Raw genomic sequence first — 21,448 nt, forward strand, 5'->3', positions numbered from 1 at the left:
CTTCTTTGAGACAGTGGAAAGCCAGCTGTGACTGGGCTACCGGTCTCCATCCACAGCAGTCTCAGCGGTATCACTTGGTGGAGGCTGATGTTCCTTTTGGGTGACCAACTTGGATTCAGATGACAAAATATGGGTATGGCAGACTCAGGAGCAACTTTTGGCCACCTAGGCTCTGTCTCTTTTGGATGCCCGGTGGCAGTCACCTGCAATTCTTATGGAGTGGCTACTTACTAGCTGTAGTGGGATACTTCAGCCTTTGTGGTCCTGGGGATGGTTTCAGGAGGTCAGACGACTGACCATTGGAATCACTTTGGTCTGGGTCTTGGGAGTGACTTTTCTCAAAGCCAGGAGCCACAGGCCCAGTCCTCACTTTGCTAGCCCAAGGTGCAGTCCAGCAGATGGTGCAGCCTCTCTTTGCCGTGTACATGGGTCTGCAGGGCAGTCCTCCTTGGATCCACTTCCAGTTACTGCATGATCTGAGGTTGTGTGCCATATTTATACCCAGAAAGTATGGGGGGGGGGAGGGAATGATGCAGTCACTGACCAATGGGCTTCCAGGACCCCTCCCTCTTGGTGCCGACTTTCTGGCTATGTGTTGCATCTAGCAATCCAAGAGTGACTATTCTGCCCACTCTCAAGATGTCAGAATCCTTCCTTGGATGTTAGGAGCTTCTAGCCCACCCTAGAGGTGTATCTGCCTGTGGGCTACACTCCCATGGGAAAACTGGGTTGGGCACGGGCCTCCCTTCTCTGTTTCTGCTACTAGCCTGTCTACCTGACTGCCTTCCTGGTCCAAGACTTCTCACTCACCCCGCCATGGGTCTCCCCAGTGGACTACCTCATTATTTTCAGTGGTTTACTCGTTAGAAGGGCAGCGAAGCTGAACATTGACATTGCAACACCTGTCCCTTTGTCATCTGTAATTTCTGAAACGCTCCACCACAGATTGGTTTCCAGACAGCTTTTACTGCTGGTTCCGGGACTTCCTAACTCCAGCTTCGTTGCGTGCTGCACCATCAAGAATCCTTAAAAAATAGAAAGCTCCTGACCAGCGTGTACACCCCCTCTCCCCCTCTCCCCCTCTCCCCCTCTCTCCCTTCCCCTCTCCCCCTTCCCCTTTCCCTCTCCCCTTTCCCTTCTCTCTCTCTCTCTTTCTCTCTTTCTCAATTTGATTCGGTGGTGTAATACCACCTCATCTTTCATGAAGGTTGCCAGCACCGCTGCACTACTTGGGCAGTATGATAGATCATTGCGGGACTCCCTGTCCAGATTTACTGAAAAATTTCCATGGAAGGACACGCAAGATTTTCAGGAGGAAGGCAGTCTGGTTGCAAACCAGGTCATCAGTGCTGAAGCTGATGCCTCTGACCTTGCAGCTCATGGCTATTTGCATGTAATCTCTGAAAGACGTTTCTCTTGGCTCCGACTTACAGGCCTGAAACCTGAGGCCCAGCAAGAATTTTAAATCTACCCTCCACTGGAAGGCACCTTTTCGGCATACATGCCGATGACGAAATGGCAAAGATGAAAGCATAGTTGGATACTCTCAAAGCAGTGCGCCTCGAGAAGCATGAAGAATTCCAGTGCAAATTCAGGCCATATGATTGCCTCCTTATCAGCAGTGTGTTCAAACCCCTCACTGGATTCCGCACAGCAGCTTCACGCTCAATCACACTACCATCCACGAGGATGAGGAAAGAATACTTCCCCTCCCTCGGCATCTTCCTCTAAATCGCAGCCAAAGCAATGAGTTATTACTTCACTCTTTGCCTTTTCCTGCTCCAGTGGGGGGGAAGTATCTTCAAATCCTAGACGAGTGGCACAAGATCACAAGTAACAAATGCATCTTGAACATTGTTCAGAATGGTTACTTACTCATGTTCTAGTCCCCTCCTCCTAATGTCCCACCAAAAACAACATACTGTTATCTACAAGTTATATTACAAAGCGAATTAGACATGCTGCTCCAAAAAGAAGCGATCTAGGAAGTTCCTTTCTCACAGTGGGGAACAGGAATTTACTCACGCTATTTTCTAGTGCAGAAAAAAAGGCCCGACTCAAGAGTACAGACCAATTCTAGGCAATAAGGCTTCTGAACCAGTTCATTCGCAAGGAGAAATTCAGAAAGCCGCCCTTTACCAGATTTACCCCCAAACCCATCAGGGGGACTGGATGTGCTCCATCGATCTTCAGGTGGCCTACTTCCACATTCCAATTGCAAGAAAACATCAAAGTTTCTGTGATTCAGAGTGGCATCCAAGCACTACCAGTACAAGGTGTTACCTTTCGGGGTCAAATCTGCTCCTCGAACAGTCTTGAAATGCATACTGGTAGTTGTTGTTGTGTAGAAGAAAATATTTGTTTACCCATAGTTATATAACTGGTTGATCAAGAGCTTTTCCCTGGCACTTAAGCAAAAGCACAATTAGACCTGCCTTGAAACTTTACAAGATCTAGGTCTACAAGTCGGCTTCAAAAAGTCTACACATGGACTGAATCAAGGGCTACAATACCTGGGAGCGACTCTGGATACATAACTTGCAAAAGTTTATCCTTTGGAGGAGAGGTTATTCTCAAATAACATGAAATTTTGTTCTTTCCTCCATACCCCTCGTCCATCGGCCAGACAAGTAGCAGCAATTCTGGGGTCTATGGCCTCTTGCATCTTTATCGTCCCCAATGTCAGACTTCACATGAGACCGCTAGAACAAGCCCTGGAAGATCAGTGGTCTCAGTATTTGAATCTATGGGGTGACTGAATAGTTCTTACACATGACGCCAGGCAGTCACTCAAGTGGTAGATGCAGAGTCAATACCTATGGACAGTGGTGCCTTTTCACCAGAAATGTCCCACGCAGACTCTTTTCACGGATGCTTCACTCCAGGCTCGGAGAGCTCACATGGGTTCTCTGCAAGTTGAAAGCTTGTGGTTAGACAAGGAACAGCTCTATCATTTAAACATGCTGGTGCTCAGGGCAGTCCATCTAGTGTTGAAGTCTCTTTCCATCCATAGAAATTAACACTTCTAATTCAAACAGACAACAACACCATAATGCATTATTTGAACAAACCTGGAGGAATTCACTCACGTCCCCTCACTGGAAGCACAATCCATCTGGAATTGGCTACTGGCTAGAGGCCTGGCAATTTCTGCCATTCACCTACCAGGGTCACAAAACACCCAAGCAGACTCTTTAAGTCGCACCTTGTCAGAGGCCATCACTGGATTCTAAACGACGACGTCGCACAGGACATTTTTCGGAATGGTGGCAACCGCAAATAGACCTGTTTGCAGATGAAACAAACAAAAAATGCCAAGACTTTGCCTCCATATTCTACCAGCCGGGAACAAAGGGGAATGCCCTTTTGATAAGCAGATCAGGGATTTTTCTGTCCGTGTTTCCCCCTTTCCTCTGATACCAATCAACAAGTTATACAGAGCCAGGACCAGAATGATCCTGAAAAGCCCCAAAGTGGCCCCACATGTGGTGGTACATGGATCTTCTCCACTGTTGGAAAGACCAAACAGGAGGCTGCTGTGCAGACCAGATCTTCTCCACAAGTTCCGAGGGAAGATATTCCACCTGAAGCTTTCCTCGCGGAGCGTGACAGCATGGCTTCTGTTTTCCTACAGTATGGACACTTGGGTCTCTCTCAGGAATGCATGAACATTCTCAAAGAGTCAAGAAGACCATCAATAAGATGTTCTTATTCCTTTATATGGAAGGTTTTTTTTTTCATGTGGTGTATTCGTAATCATTATCATCCAATTCTGGGCCAGGAGAATGTCATATTACCCTACCTCCTTCTAGCAAAATAGGGGTTATAGTTTTCTTCTATTAAGGTACGTGGAAAAAACCAAAGACATCAGACAGTCTGATTGCCTGTTTGTAAACTATGACCCTCTGAGAACGGGCATCACCACCTCCAGATGGATAGTTTGCATTATGTTTGCTTACAAGTTGGCCAACAATCACTTGCCTGTCAGGCCCAAAACCCATTGTACAAGAGGCAAGGCGGCAAAAGTAGCCCTACCAAAGAATGTTCCGGTCTCCAAAATCTGCAAAGCTGCTACTTGGAGATCGGTGCATACTTTCACAAGACAATACTGTGTAGATTCAGATACTAAGACAGACACCCAAGTAGTGCAGGCCTCCTTGAGACATCTAAGAAATATGTTGCATTGGGGTTGGGGGGGAGATGTATATGTATGTGTGTGTGTGTGTGTATATATATCTATATCTATATCTATATATCAGCCAAAGGTAATCCTGTGTTCCTTCCAGGGCTCGCCTGTCGAGGTTGGTGCTCAGTTAATGGGCACAGGACCCATTTTAAATTTCTCCAAAAAACACAATATATAAAAATCAAAGTCTGGCACTCCTTACAAAAATATGATGGTCTTCATTTATTCAAAAAAAATTCATGAAGCAGAAACATGTGTGTGTGTGTATGTGTTTGCTTTTGATTCGTCTGCAGGAGTATGGGATGGGCTTGCTATTTTACTCCGTGCTTATGACTATTGATGAGGGTCCCCTAGAAGAGAAGGATGAGTTACTTACCTGTGATCCCAGTTCCCTTCCAGGGAAATACTCATCAAAGTCATAAGCAACACGCCCTTCTCCCCAGATGAATTTTGCATACAGCACTATATGTTTTTAGTTATTCTTCGTGCTCCGTAAAAAAATAAAAGTACTGACCGAACTGTCACCCAACAGTCCCCTCTGGGGTATGATGGGATACAGGAGGTCCTAGAGGTCTTAAATGCACGTTGCAAATATTTTCCTCTTATACTTTTAAATGTAGCCTATTGGATAATAATACCTTTGGATTCCTTTTCAGTTTTCGCTTTAATAAAGATTGTGGTTTTGCACCCTATACTTTCTCTGTCTTCTGTTTTACAGAAATGTTGGAGTCTAGTAAGAGGTTTATTAAAGGAAAACTATTGAAAGTGGCATTTTTAGCCGTTACTATAGGCTGCATAGTGGGAATATTCAGTGCTTATCAGTATTTCCTTGGAAGAGAACTAGGATTACAGGTAACTTTTTCTTGATGACCATACACATTGCCCTTTAAGGGAGGTGTCAGCATACCTCATGGTTCAAAAGACTTATTAAAAAAATAAACTCTTGCAAACATCCAAGTCCAACACTGGGTGGCAGGAGTAAGCAAAGCATGTGAATCTACATCATTACATGCTATGAACAAACGCTTACAGGGTAAGTAACATTTTCCTTACCCCCAAATTGATAGACATTTTTATATCTATATTGTTTTAGTATGACTTTAGTACATGTGTTTATTGGCACACTTCTAGATTTGTTGGAAACAGGTGCTGGCTGTGTAGAGTTCACCTACAAATCTGTGTATTGGTGGTCCATACATTGCCAAGGAAGGACCAGTACACTTGTAAGAAAGCTGTAGACTGTAGGTGTCTTAAATACTGTTGGAGTGTGTATCTTAATTTGAGGTAGGTTGGTTCTCATTTCAGATCTGTTAAATCAATTTTTACCCTTTTCCTAGGTTACTGCCTTTGACAGTACGGGCCGGGAAAATGTCCCTCCAAGCCTCCTGCATACTGCCAACAGCTCTAAGATTGAGTTTCGGATTGAAGGTGTGACCCCTCGAGGGAACTTCTCACGCTTTGGGTTGGAGATGGTTATGCTGGAGAGAAAGGGAGGCTTCAAGACAATGAAGTCTGTGCAGACGATTGATGATGAGTACACACCCACAATTTTTAAGGTACTGTGGCAGTGTTGACACAAGCCAATAAGTACAATGCCATAGTTAGTGTTTTGAGTATTACTTTTGTCATGTATGGTCATGTTGTTACTCTGAGTGTAAGGATGAAGATGTCTCTTGTATTTCGTTATTTGATTTGACTGCAGGGAGAATGTTGGTCTCTTGCCCTATAAGACTATAAGTTTTTATGCTAAGAACATATTTTCCTATCTTTTGGAAGAGCAGTTGATTCCAGAGCTGAGCATGAACAGCGGAGCTCCTTGCTGGGAATTGTACACATCTACTTCTAATTGTATATAAAGAACAGCCGTATGTATTTTGATGTTGTGTCGACTTACATACTGTGTACATATCCGCTTCTTTACAAAAGGCCTTCCAGATGGAAGAAATTAAGGCTTTATGTCCTTATGGGAGGTGGAGATTTTTAAGCTCCGTCACAGCAGAACAAGCTTCTTCTACCATTTAAACACCAATGCACACCATGCTCTTTCTAGCAGAGGCTTCTCCCTGTATTATCCATGCTATTACTAAAAGGAGCAGCTCGCAACATGAAAGGAGGTCTGCCAGAATAAATGTAATCATTTCCAAAGAATCACTTTTTTTATCAATATAATTTCAACACTGGAAAACATTGTACCTTTAGATTTGTATAAATGTTCTGGATAAGAGGTATATGTTTTGGTCAAAATAGATGTAAAAATGGAACAGATCAAGAAGGTTGTAAAAACTGACATTACGTGTCCTTTCAGTTAATAGATGCTCTGAGTGCTTAAGCTACTCTTTTTTGCTGTGACTTGTACAAGCAAATTCTTCAATCTGACTGAATTTAAAACTTTAATATCAGTAAGTTAAAAACGGTAACCTGAAACACCAGGAACAATAAATGGGAAGAATAAAAGGGAAGATAATTATATTGAACTTCGCATAAGAGGTTAGCAGAGGGGGGGGGTGAAACATATGTGAACAGCGTAAGAAACAAACTGTTAAATAAAGGGGAGCCGAATGGGAGCTCTCCCTATAGTAAGATAAATAATAAATGAAATATTGAGAAAATTACCAAAGGTGCATAAAGGATGGTGAAGTTAGGGTGTCGGTGTGTTCCTGTTAATAGAAATAATGTATAACAACATAGTTGAATGGACACCATAAACATTTTTTTAAATCTCTAACTAGCATCGGAATAAGTTGAAATTAAAATACCAAAATGAATTCAAATATTATAGAAATAAGATTCTGAGCTCAATGACCCTGAGAATAATTGTCAAAAAACAACTTCAGAGTTATTAATACACCCATTGAAGTCACATCGAGTTAGGAAACATACCATCTCATAGCTGAGGTCCCCCGGCATAATATAGATTGCTTCAGCATTTGATAGGAGAGATGCCCATTATGCTGTGAAACTCCATATCCAGTGTCGCTAAAGCAGTCTTCACTTTGATTTCAGACAAAAAAAAAAAAAGAAGTATGACCTTAGGGGAAAACATGTTGAAGAAAAGTTTTTTTTTGTTTTTTTTTCTTGCAGCATTGGATATTTTTTGTTTGAATACAATGTCAACTTTTATTTCTGGCTTTGTTTAGTTTTGTCACTGAAGTGTAAGTAAGAGAATTCATGCCACAGTAAATCTTTGTAAAGTACTGTATTTGCCATTGCCATGTAATATCTTGGCTTAGGCCTTTCTCATAAAATTAAATTGTATTTTCACCTGTTAAAATCCTGCATAGTGCATGCGTGTAGGTCATCTTTGAGGGGCTTGACTGCTCTTCAGTGCTTCTTCTTAAGTATTAGGTCTGTTCAGCTGATAAAGTGTTTTGAAACTTCTGAAATATTGGCAGAAATGCTCGGCGATTCACACTTTTGTTCTTTGAAGGCAGGAAAAGGGTAGGTCAATTGAAGCAATATGTACTAAGGACAGCTTGCCTCTGTTAATGTATTCTGTCTTATAGTTCTTATCCTGACTCCGCATCTTTTTTGGATAGATGGCCCAGATGTTATCACACGCAGAAAACAAGAGCCACACCCAGAGTTTTATGCAGTGGAAGGCGGTGGCCTACAGCTCACCTATGGCTAGACGGGATGAGGCTTTACCGTGCCAGTATTACGACCTCCAGGACCAGAATGGTACTCTGAACATGGCCAGAACGATTGCCCAAGCCTACTTTGGGGAGAACCTGCAAGAGAACCACATAATCCAAGCTCTTAACATTTCCTTTGGGATTGCTGATGGAGACTTCTATGATAATACCCACTACTTAAGTTGGTAAGTGAGTAAATTGCTGTGATGCGACTAGGCAGTTATTCATTAGTGAGTTTTCAAAATGGTGCAGCAGTGTTCTTTGGAAACTAGTAAAGGATATTTTCAGTGCACCTTCTTATATATCTGAAAATCACGAGAGCTACACCAGCCAACTCACAAGAAAAATCTGCATCAGATCCAAGACTCTGTGCACTAAAGTTTTAGCATTAAATCTTCAATTTCAATGAAATCTTGTTTTTACTGTTTGTTCATGAGATTAACTAACACCTACTTTTGATCTGATGCCTAAAGTGTTAAAGCCACTGTCGTTTAACCACTATGCTGTACTAAATATTGTTGAATTACTTGATCATCCTATAACTCATGGTTCTTATTTATCACAGTTGCGAGCTTATAGAAACAGGCAAAATGTTGGTTGTTTTTAAGCTACATCTTTGCCCAGAAACTTGTTCTAATGTAGGCTGGGACTTTACCCAATAGTTATGCTGTTCTGTAAGCCTCAAAGCATGTACAGTCTGTCCTCCTTTGTTACAATGCTCATGGGAATGTTTATAGTTGGTTTTAGTAAATTGTGTCTATCATTAGTTGGTTTTACACACTTGTGGTAGAGTTGTGAGTATGCTTTGATTCATTTTAGAGCAGTAGTTACTCTCCAAGTAATTCTAAAGATCTCTCTGAAAAATAGATTGATGCCAACTTGTTTATGGGAAGATGAGCTATGCTTTGTTTGTATGCTTTACCAGCTATCTATGGGGAACTTGATGGTTGATGCAATAAGGAAATTCCTCACTGGAAATGGATGAAATCAAGAAAAAAGAGCTGGATAATATAACAGTAATCATACGCAAGCGGCAGAAACAGTATGTTCATACCTAACCCCTTGCATTAGAGTTACATCACTTGTCTTCTTTCAGGTGATATTAATTCAGTATTAGCTTGTTTACAGCTTTAGATGTTGTTTAATGAAATCTGTTTGTCATTTCTAGCCACAGGTATTTCTTATTGATTTAGAATTTAAAAAGAAATATGTTTGTGGCGTGTGTGGCTGTAAAAAACACGTTTAGTTGAATCCTGCCATTTAGTGTTGACCTCAGATGTGTGCAAGTGGTTTTTCTTTGAAGATAGCCTTTTGAGTTAGTGACTTCTTGTCTTGCTGGCAATGTGCATGTTCATCGATGCCATTGTTACATTGTTTTCTTCTGCCATCTGGATCAAACGTGTCCCCTGCTGCGCTTCAGCACCGTTGTCAATTCGTCCTTTCCAAACTTTACCACCAGTATTGTTGTTGATTGCGCCTCCCCCACCCCGTCCATTCATCGTCATCGTCTAGGCCATCGCTTTTCAGAGCATTTTCATTATTCCCTTTGTACCGTGTGTACCCAGTGATGGAACAGACTGTCTTCTGATTCTGCCCTTGCTGCAACGCACTGCTCTCACCAAGCTAATTCCCAATCCCACAATTTGCTGTGACCTTGATGCTGCTGACACCAAAGCTAGAAGCATAAACTCTACTGTTCTCCTTTGAAGTATCTGGTTTTAAACCTAACGTCTAGCCAAATCTCTTGGCTCTTCCCTTTGACAGAGAACACCTTTTTGGTCCACACTCTCCTGGAAAAAATGAAGAAGGATAACTAGATGACCAAGGCCATGGGGGTATTGCAGACACCATTGCAACGCAGATCCTTTTGCCGCTCCTCTTATCATGGAGGATCTAAGGCCACCTCTCCTGAAACCTCACCACCTATCAGCATCACCCAGGGCAGACCATCTCGCCCAGTGGATTCTACAGAGGCTCATATAGGGGTAATAATTCCAAAGGTAGAAGCAAGGGCAGTTTTGCCCAGCCCCCCGCCACCACCTCTTAACTCTGACTTGCCAACCATCCCTCCTGAGCACAGAACACCTGTCCAGGTTGAATACAAGGAATTTTCCCTGCCTGTTGGACTATCACCTCCGACCAGTGGATGTCTGATAGTATCCAACATGGTTTTTGTCTGGAGCTCACTTCTACACCCATTAAATATTCCACCTTGCAAACGCAAAACCCTCACCATAACATCAACAATTACTCAAGGAAGAAGTTCAGTCACTTCTCAGAAAAGAGGCCATAGAACCAATGCTAATAAACCAACTCTATTTTCTTATCCCCAAGAAAGATGGGTTCCTAAGACCAATCTTGGACCTCAGACCCTTAAATAAATACATTATTTTAGAGCATTTTCATATGGTTACGCTTCAAGATGTCATTTCGTTATTGCAATAGGGAGACTTCATGGCCGCACTCGACCGGAAGGACTCTTATTTCCACATTCCTATTCACCTGATTCACATGCTGATATTTCAGGTTTGTAATAAATGGGCAACATTTCCAATCCAAAGTGCTCCCCTTCAGGGTCACAACCACCCTCAGGGTCTTAACCAAATGTCTTGCAGAAGTGGTGACTCACCTTCCCAGACAGAACTTACACATCTTTCCATATTTAGACGATTGATTCATCAAAGGGGCAACACGTAAGAAGGGCTTCCAACGCACCCAAGGCACAATAAACCTACTTCATCAATTAGGCTTTACCATCAATGCAGTCAGATACCACCTCCATCACCTTCAAGTACAACCCTACCCTGGAGCAATACTCGTCTCACAATGAGGGATAGCTCCACCTCAATGTCACACTGATACACTCTTCTGAGGTACTCTTTCCACAGTTCCAACCTCATTAGCAGATGACAGTCATGTATCTACTTGGTACCGTGGCATCATTCATAGCCATAGTACCTTACTCAAGACTAAACATGCATCTGTAGCACAACTGTTTAGCGCACCAATGGACTCAAGCGGAAGGTCAGTGGAACAATCTGGTGTTGGCAGACTGTCAAGCTTGCCACTCTGCAGTGTTGGAACACCAATAATCCAAAATGACAGCCTTTCCAAGACCCTGTCCCGCAGAGAACCATAATAACGGACACCTCCCTCACAGGTTGGGGAGTGCATTCAACATCTGAAAATGGCAAATGCCCAAACTTCGCCTCCAGGTTCCCTCACCCACAGTCCAGTGGCAATGCACTATGGGTGTGTTGGTCCGGGATATTTGCTTGTGCTTTTACACCTCTCCCACTGCTTCTGTTTGTGGTACGCAAACTTAGGCAGACATCTCTCACTCTCTTCCTAGTGGCTCCCACATGGGCATAGTAACCATGTTTCACTACTTTCCTAGAACTGTCAGTAGTGTCCCCCTATAAGTACTGCTGAACATGCAGGACCTTCTCATGCAGAGCCATGGAGAAATCAGGCACCCAAACCCCAGGTCCCTCAACCTCTTGATCTGGCTCCTCTGGTCCCAGAGTTTGGTTATTTAAATCAACCACAACCATGTATGGAGATTCTTAAAGTAGCACACAGTCTCACTACTCGTGCTCGTTATGCAGCCAAGTGGAAAAGATTTGGTTACTGTTGTCATTCAAAACACATTTAGGCTTTAACAGCCAAAGTGCAAGAAATTGTCTGTTACTTATTTCATTTACATACTACTGGTCTAGCTTTTAGATTTATAAGACTACACCTAGAGGCAGTAGCTGTGTATACATAAAACAGACAACACACTTCCCTATTCAGGATTCCTATCATTAAAGCCTTCTTAGAAGGTCTTAAAAGAATCATTCCTCCCATGGTGCCACCTGCCCCTACTCGGAATCTCAATACTGTACTAACAAGATTAATGGGCCCTCCATTAGAGCTCCTCCACTCCTGCCCCCTTCAGTTTTTATCTAGGAAAGTATAATTTCTAGTTGCGATCACTTCACTCAGACGTGTCAGTGAGCTTTTGGCTTTAACTTCAGAAGAAACTTTCTTCCAGTTACAAAGAGATAGGGTTGGCACTACATACCAATCCTAATTTTTTTCCAAAGGTGGTGTCTCAGTTTCACTTCAGTCAATCTATTGAATTGCCAGTATTTTTCCCCAACCTGACTCAGTTATGGAAAGAAATCTACACACCCTAGATGTAAAATGAGCCTGTATGTATTATGATAGAACCAAATCATTTAGAGAAACACAGCAACTCTTTTGTTGCTTTTTCAAAACCACGCAAAGGATGGGCCATTTCAAAATCGGGCATTGCATACTGGATTGTCAAATGCATTCAAACATGTTATGCTAAAATAACTTTACCTATCCATCCTAGAGCTCACTCCACTCGTAAAAAAGGAGATTCCGTGGCCTTTCTGGGAAATATACCTATGGCTGACCCATGGAAAGCAGCTACAAGGTCTACACTACACACATTTACAACACATTACTGTATAGATGGGCTGGCAGGTCAACAAGCTAACAGTGTCCAAGCTTTTCTACGTACACTATCACAAGCAATTGTAACCCCCGCAGGTTAGCTTTTGCTTTCTGAGGAGGACTGCTTTTCAGTCTATGCTAAGCATGTGTATCTACAGCCACGTATGCCTTGAACGGAAAATGTTACTTACCCAGTAAGGATCTCTTCAAGGAAAGTATTGTAGATTCACATGCACCTACTCTTCGACACAGACACTTGTGTTTGCTACAGTTACTTTTATAAGTCATCAATCATTCATTTAAGCATGGACATCTCCCTATACTGCGCTATGGTTCACATTCCATTCTCACCTGCCTTACGGGAAAACAATCTAATAATGAAGGAGTTGATGACCATGTGCATTACTACCAGGACAAGGAGACACTCTATCTTGTGATTCAAAAGACTTTCTTAGAAGAAAAATAAATTGCACATATCTGAGCCCAACACTATATGGCAGGATTATGCTAAGCGTGTGAACCTACAGCACTTCATGCAACAAACAAATGCTTACTGGGTAAGTAACATTTTCTTACTGTGGAAACCCCTACCTGGACTATTTGAAAAGATTTTCTTTTTTTTCTGATTGCCGCTGTCTGCTAAGGGTTACAGTGTGCTCTGTAGATGGGGGTAGCTTATTACCAATATTGTAAGAGACATGCGCTAATGTTATTATCTGCTCCCTCTTTCACCTTTACATGCACTTGGAAGGGAATGACATAACCATCTATTGTCCCCAGAGCAGTCCTTCTCAAGCTGGTGCAGAACTAGAATTTGGAGAATTCAGTCAAGTGCATCTTAACTTCAATTTGGACTCTTGAAAATGAACATTCTATAGTGTACTCCGAGTTTGAGTAGGTGATTCTTCCTTGAAAGACTCTACCTTGCCAAATTGGTCTAAAGCAGCATGATAAGTGCAGTGATTGTTCCCTGTCCCATTAGAAGTTCGGTGAGTCAAAACCAGGCACACAGCAAGCTGACTACAATGGCCTGCAAGGCTTGTAGGATGGGAAGAGCAGTGCCGGAACATTCAGGGGAAACCATTAGTTCGATGGCATCTGTCGCTGTAGATACACATGTTGTGCATAGCCCGCCATCTGGTGTTGGGTCGGAGTGTTACAAGTTGTTTTTCTTCGAAGAAGTCTTTCGAGTCACGGGACCGAGGGACTCCTCCTCTTTGTCTCCATTGCGCATGGGCGTCGACTCCATCTTCGATTGTTTTCTTTCCGCCATCGGGTTCGGACGTGTTCCTTTCGTTCCGGGTTTCGGAACGGAAAGTTAGCTTAAAATCGGAAAATTACGTCGGTATTGTTGCGTTCGGGATCGGATTAGATAGCATCGACATCGAATCGATACGATAACATCTCCGTTGCCCTTCGGGGTAGTTTTCGATCCCCCGTCGGGGCCTGGTCGGCCCGACCGCGTGTGACATCGACGCTGATGGAACGGACCCCGTTCGGATTCTGTCCTAAATGCCACAACAAATACCCATATACAGACCAACATTCGGTCTGTAACCTGTGCCTGTCGCCCGAGCACAGGGAAGAAACTTGTGAGGCCTGTCGTGCGTTCCGGTCCCGAAAAACGCTCCGTGACCGCCGAGCCAGAAGACTGCAGATGGCGTCCACGCCGACAGGACACCGAGAATTCGAGGAACAAGAAGAAGTAGAAGCCTTCTCGATCCATGAATCGGACTCTGACGAATTCGACGACCATGAAACAGTGAGTAAGACGTCGAAGATAGCACATAAGAAAACTGACAAGGCCCAGGGGATGCCACTGCCATCAGGCCATGGCTCAACCCATAAAATCGGTGACCGACCATTGGCACCGAAGAAGGCCGAAATAGTGCCGAGATCGTCCGACTCGGGTCGAGACACAGGCACCCAGCCATCTCGGGACCGAGATAGTGCTGCCGGCAAAGATCGACGCCGAGATAGCGGAGCCGAAGCTGCTCGACGCAGAGACAGCGGCACCGAGGAGGATCGACGCCGAGAGGGTTCGACTCGAGAAAAGTCGCCTCGGAGCCGAAAAAGAGCGTGGACATAGTTTCGGTGCCAAAACGACCTGCAACCGAGCCAACTACCGGTTCCTATTCAGAGGAACAATCACTGTCCTCTCAAATGCGAAAGCATAGATTCGAGGAGGAATTACAATCCACCGAGGTGGACCACACTCAAAAACGGATTTTTATACTGAGTGGAACAGGGAAAATAAGCACCCTTCCCCCTATTAGGAGGAAGAGGAGACTTGAATTCCAACAAGAACAAGCACCACAAACAAAACTGGTGAAGAAGGTAACTCCGCCACCCTCTCCTCCACCTGTAGCTCACATTTCACCGGCACAGACTCCGTCACATTCACCGGCTCACACCACCTTAAGCCAAGGTGACCAGGACCAAGATGCTTGGGACTTATACGACGCCCCAGTGTCGGACAACAGTCCAGAGGCGTATCCTACAAAGCCCTCACCACCAGAAGACAGCACAGCCTATTCACAAGTGGTGGCTAGAGCAGCAGAGTTCCACAACGTGTCTCTACACTCGGAGCCTGTCGAGGATGACTTCCTCTTCAACACCCTCTCTTCCACACAAAGCACCTACCAAAGCCTGCCTATGCTCCCAGGAATGCTAAGGCACGCAAAGGACATATTCAAAGAGCCTGTCAAGAGTAGGGCAATAACACCGAGGGTGGAAAAGAAATATAAAGCACCTCCCACAGATCCAGCTTTCATCACCTCACAACTGCCACCAGATTCGGTTGTGGTAGGGGCAGCTCGCAAGAGAGCAAACTCTCACACATCGGGCGATGCACCACCCCCAGATAAGGAGAGCCGCAAGTTCGATGCAGCCGGTAAAAGGGTCGCAGTACAGGCTGCAAACCAGTGGCGCATCGCTAACTCTCAAGCGCTCCTAGCGCGATATGACAGAGCCCACTGGGACGAGATGCAACACCTCATTGAGCGTCTACCCACAGAACTGCAAAAGAGGGTGAAACAAGTGGTTGAGGAGGGCCAAAACATCTCCAATAACCAGATACGCTCCTCTATGGACGCAGCGGACACAGCAGCAAGAACAATTACACGGCAGTAACCATACGAAGGCACGCGTGGCTACGAACATCTGGTTTTAAACCAGAGATACAGCAGGCGGTGCTCAATATGCCATTCAATGAGCAACAATTGTTCGGACCTGAAGTGGACACGGCAATTGAGAAGCTAAAAAAGGACACTGACACTGCAAAAGCCATGGGCGCGCTCTACTCCCCGCAGAGCAGAGGCACTTTCAACACCTTCCGCAAGTCAACCTTTAGAGGAGGGTTTTGGGGTCAAGCCACACAAGCCAGTACCTCACATTCAACACCGTCCACCTACCAGGGACAGTACCAAAGGGGAGGCTTTCGGGGCCAATACAGAGGAAGACAATTCCCTAGAAGCAGGGGAAAATTTCAAAGCCCCAAAACACCTACAACCAAACAGTGACTCACACGTCACTCATCCCCTCCACACAACACCAGTGGGGGGAAGAATAAGTCGGTATTACCAAGCGTGGGAGAAAATAACAACAGACACTTGGGTCTTAGCAATTATCCAACATGGTTATTGCATAGAATTTCTACAAATCCCTCCAAACATACCACCAAAAACACAGAATATATCAAAACAACATTCGGACCTCCTAGAAATAGAAGTTCAGGCATTACTGCAAAAGAACGCAATAGAACTGGTACCAGATACACAAACAAATACAGGGGTTTACTCACTGTACTTTCTAATACCAAAGAAGGACAAAACACTGAGACCAATCCTAGACCTCAGAACACTAAATACATACATCAAATCAGAACACTTTCACATGGTCACGCTACAGGAAGTGTTACCATTGCTAAAGCAGCAAGATTACATGACAACCTTAGATCTCAAGGACGCGTATTTCCACATACCAATACATCCGTCGCACAGAAAATACCTAAGGTTCGTATTCAAAGGAATACATTACCAATTCAAAGTATTGCCGTTCGGTTTAACAACTGCACCAAGCGTCTTCACAAAATGCCTAGCAGTAGTGGCTGCACACATCAGAAGGCAGCAAATACACGTATTCCCGTATCTAGACGACTGGCTAATCAAGACCGACTCACTGACAAGGTGCTCACACCACACAGATCAGGTCATACAAACCCTCTACAAACTCGGTTTCACCATCAACTATGCGAAATCACGCATTCTGCCGTGCAAGGTACAACAATACCTAGGAGCGACAATAGACACAACAAGGGGAATAGCCACTCCAAGTCCACAAAGGGTTCAAAATTTCCAAAAGATTATACAACGCATGTATCCAACACAAAGAATACAGGCGAAGATGATATTACAACTCCTAGGCATGATGTCCTCATGCATAGCCATTGTCCCAAACGCAAGGTTGCACATGCGGCCCTTACAACAGTGCCTAGCATCACAATGGTCACAAGCACAGGGTCAGCTTCTAGATCTGGTGTTGATAGACCGCCTAACATACCTCTCGCTTCTATGGTGGAACAATATAAATTTAAACAAAGGGCGGCCTTTCCAAGACCCAGTGCCACAATACGTGATAACAACAGATGCTTCCATGACAGGGTGGGGAGCACACCTCAATCAACACAGCATACAAGGACAATGGGACGTACATCAAGGAAAGCTGCATATAAATCACCTCGAACTACTAGCAGTTTTCCAAGCATTAAAAGCATTTCAACCAATCATAACTCACAAATACATTCTTGTCAAAACAGACAACATGACAACAATGTATTATCTAAACAAACAGGGGGGGGACACACTCGACACAGCTGTGCCTTCTGGCACAAAAAATATGGCAATGGGCAATTCACAACCACATTCGCCTAATAGCACAGTTTATTCCAGGAATCCAGAATCAACTTGCAGACAATCTCTCTCGAGATCACCAACAGGTCCACGAGTGGGAAATTCACCCCCAAATTCTAAACACTTACTTCAAACGTTGGGGAACACCTCAAATAGACTTATTTGCAACAAAGGAGAACGCAAAATGCCAAAACTTCGCATCCAGATACCCACACAGGCAGTCTCAAGGCAATGCCCTATGGATGAACTGGTCAGGGATATTTGCGTACGCTTTTCCCCCTCTCCCTCTCCTTCCATATCTAGTAAACAAATTGAGTCAAAACAAACTCAAACTCATACTGATAGCACCAACATGGGCAAGGCAACCATGGTACACAACACTGCTAGACCTATCAGTAGTACCCCACGTCAAGTTGCCCAACAGGCCAGATCTGTTAACACAACACAAACAACAGGTCAGGCATCCAAACCCAGCATCGCTGAATCTAGCAATCTGGCTCCTGGAATCCTAGAATTCGGACACTTAAACCTCACACAAGAATGTATGGAAGTCATAAAGCAAGCTACAAGACCATCCACTAGACACTGCTATGCAAGCAAATGGAAAAGGTTTGTTTGCTACTGCCATCATAATCAAATTCAACCATTACACGCATCTCCAAAGGATGTAGTGGGTGACTTACTACACTTACAAAAATCGAACCTGGCCTTCTCTTCCATTAAAATACACCTCGCAGCAATATCTGCATATCTGCACATTACCCATTCAACTTCACTATTTAGGATACCTGTCATTAATGCGTTTATGGAAGGCCTCAAAAGAATTATACCACCAAGGACACCACCTGTTCCTTCATGGAACCTCAACATCGTCTTAACAAGACTCATGGGTCCACCCTTTGAACCTATGCATTCTTGCGAAATACAATTCCTAACCTGGAAAGTTGCATTTCTCATCGCCATCACATCTCTAAGAAGAGTAAGTGAAATTCAGGCGTTTACAATACAAGAACCTTTTATCCAAGTACACAAAAATAAAGTAGTCCTAAGGACCAATCCTAAATTTTTGCCAAAGGTTATTTCACCGTTCCACCTAAATCAAACGGTAGAGCTACCAGTGTTCTTCCCACAGCCAGATTCCATAGCTGAAAGGGCACTACATACATTAGACGTCAAAAGAGCACTAATGTACTACATCGACAGAACTAAAAACATCAGAAAAACTAAACAGCTGTTTATTGCATTTCAAAAACCTCACGCAGGAAACCCAATATCGAAACAGGGTATAGCCAGATGGATAGTTAAGTGCATCCAAATCTGCTACCTTAAAGCAAAAAGACAACTGCCCATTACACCAAGGGCACACTCAACCAGAAAGAAAGGCGCTACCATGGCCTTCCTAGGGAATATTCCAATGCACGAAATATGTAAGGCAGCCACATGGTCTACGCCTCACACATTTACCAAGCACTACTGTGTAGACGTGCTATCCGCACAACAAGCCACAGTAGGTCAAGCCGTACTAAAAACCTTATTTCAGACTACTTCCACTCCTACAGGCTGAGCCACCGCTTTTGGGGAGATAACTGCTTACTAGTCTATGCACAACATGTGTATCTACAGCGACAGATGCCATCGAACTGAAAATGTCACTTACCCAGTGTACATCTGTTCGTGGCATCAGTCGCTGAAGATTCACATGTGCCCACCCACCTCCCCGGGAGCCTGTAGCCGTTTGGAAGTTAGCTTCAACTTTGTACATTTGTAAATATATTAAATCTTAAATAGGTACATACTTATTCCCTCCATTGCATGGGCACTATTACTAACAAACAACTCCTACCTCACCCTCTGCGGGGAAAACAATCGAAGATGGAGTCGACGCCCATGCGCAATGGAGATAAAGAGGAGGAGTCCCTCGGTCCCGTGACTCGAAAGACTTCTTAGAAGAAAAACAACTTGTAACACTCCGACCCAACACCAGATGGCGGGCTATGCACAACATGTGAATCTTCAGCGACTGATGCCACGAACAGATGTACACTGGGTAAGTGACATTTTCATTTCAATGTCTATGCTGTGTCTCATGTCAGCCCACGATTTATAGCTATTCTTGGCCAGATTCATTTACCCAATCCCTCAGGTACACCATACTTGTATGCTAAAGCCATATCAAACACAAAACCATTCTCCACTCGCACTATTCTATGGACGTGTGCACAGATTTATTTACTAAGGCATCTTGGCAGGTAGCCTCCCCCCAGCGCCAACTGTGATGCCCATAAAATGTCTTGTATGCTTTATCTATATCATTAGCTGAAAATGCCTTTTAGTAATTTTTTATGTAGGAACATCCCATGTTAAAATGTGTAGCAAATTGTCTGAACCCATTTCTTAACAGTCAAGTATTCTGCTGCTGAACAAACCACTTACAGAATACCCCCAGTCTCTTCCCACCCCCCCACACACACAAAGGAACTCAGGATATCTATCAACGAATCAGTGCTTGTATAGTGCAACTATTCACCCTTTCGGGTCTCAAGGCACTGGGGGGGGCGTAAGTATAGCATTTACCAGTGAGGTGGTTTTAAAAAAGCCATGTCTTCAGTTCCTTCGTGAAGCTGAGGAGGGAGGTGGTTTGTCTGATGTGGATCGGGAGGGCATTCCAGGCGGTGACTGCGAGGTAGGAAAAGGAGCGTCCTCCTGTTCTGGTTTTCCTGATGCGAGGTACTTCTGCGAGACAGAGCTGGACTGAGCGTAGGGTCCTCTGGGGTACGTGGAGGTTGAGTTGCTGGTTCAGGAAGACTGGTCTGGTATTGTGGAGGGCTTTGTGTGCATGGGTGAGGATCTTGAAGGTGATTATTTTCTGTATGGGAAGCCAGTGCAATTTACGCAGGTGTTGCGAGATGTGGCAGTGTTGAGGTATGTCGAGGACTAGTCTGGAGGTGGCGTACTGGATGTTTTGTAGCTTGCGGGTGAGTTTCTTGTTGATTCCGGCGTAGAGTGCGTTGCCATAGTCCAGTCTGCTGGTGATGAGGGTGTGTGTGACGGTTTTTCTGTGTTCGAGGGGGATCCACTTGAAAGACTTACGTAGAAGGCAGAGGGTGCTGAAGCAGGTGGAGGTGACTGAGTTGATTTGATGGTTCATGTTGAGGTTGTAGTCCCGGTTGCGGGCTTAGCTGGTGGGGGTGGGCGGGTTTCCGAGGGTGGGTGGCGACCAGGAGTTGTTCCACAAGTTGGGTTGAGGGCCCATGATCAGTACTTCTGTTATGTTTGCGTTGAGTTAAAGGCAGCTGTTTCTCATCCAGTTGGCGACTGGTTCCATGCCTTCGTGGAAGTTGTGTCTGGCTTTGTTGGGTTAGTTGGAGAGGTTGAGTTTGGTGTCGTCGGCGTTGGAGATGATGTTGATTTCGTAGCTTCTGATGAGGGTGGCTAGTGGGGCCATGTAAACGTTAAACAACGTGGGGCTAAGGGAGGACCCCTGGGGCACTCCGCAGGTGGTGGGTGTGGGGTCTGCGAGCAAAGGGGTGAGTCTCACTCGTTGAGTTCTGTCTGAGAGGAAGGATTGGACCCAGTCGAGGGCCTTGTCTCTGATGCCGGCTTCGTAAAGTCTTCTTATCAGGGCGTGATGGAAGAATATGAGCCTCCTATTCATGACAAACATACTACTTCAGAAATGATTAAATGAGGAGTAGTTCAGGACAGTGTAGCTGCACTGGACCATTTACCTTTTGGCCATAATTGCGGTTTCCAAAGATTGTTTCCCAGCTTAGCCCACAGATACCCTAGATTTGGTAGTGAAAGCACAGATTTTTACCAGGTCACTGTGTACCCAGTGCCTGTCAACCTTTCTGGAGTGATGTATGTGAGCTGGTCAGTTAGTTAACAGGCAGACAACACATCCTTATGCCCAGAATATGCATCCTAGGTTTAATGCCTGCCACAAATGTGACCGAGATTGCAGTACTTTTATCACCCTCACATTAACCACTGCAAAACATAACTGGAAAACCTGCTTCCCTCCATTGGTTGTAAAGTGGAGATCAGAGCGTGTGAATTTGGCCTAGGATGAAGATGATGATATCATATGTTTGAGAAACGGGGACAGTAAATCAATCACAATAACTGGATTAGACCCTATTCTTCTAGCATTGACCACCAAATCGGACATAAAATCGCTGTAGGCGTGCCGGTGTTGGAATGGTGTTAAGGCCAGAAATCCACTCACATGCTCCATGCATGCCTGTTGACCG

General features: G+C 44.4%; 1 protein-coding gene across 1 annotated transcript in view; it reads left to right on the forward strand.

The window, feature by feature from the left end:
* Window positions 1-21,448, forward strand: part of GLMP (glycosylated lysosomal membrane protein) — a 125,202-nt gene that overhangs the window by 61,686 nt on the left and 42,068 nt on the right. The window contains exons 4-5 of the mRNA XM_069217998.1: window positions 5,524-5,742; window positions 7,723-8,003. Coding sequence (XP_069074099.1) covers window positions 5,524-5,742; window positions 7,723-8,003 — 500 coding nt within the window. The remainder of the gene's footprint in view (window positions 1-5,523; window positions 5,743-7,722; window positions 8,004-21,448) is intronic.

This window comes from Pleurodeles waltl, chromosome 12, assembly GCF_031143425.1.
Source record: "Pleurodeles waltl isolate 20211129_DDA chromosome 12, aPleWal1.hap1.20221129, whole genome shotgun sequence".
NCBI lineage: Eukaryota > Metazoa > Chordata > Amphibia > Caudata > Salamandridae > Pleurodeles > Pleurodeles waltl.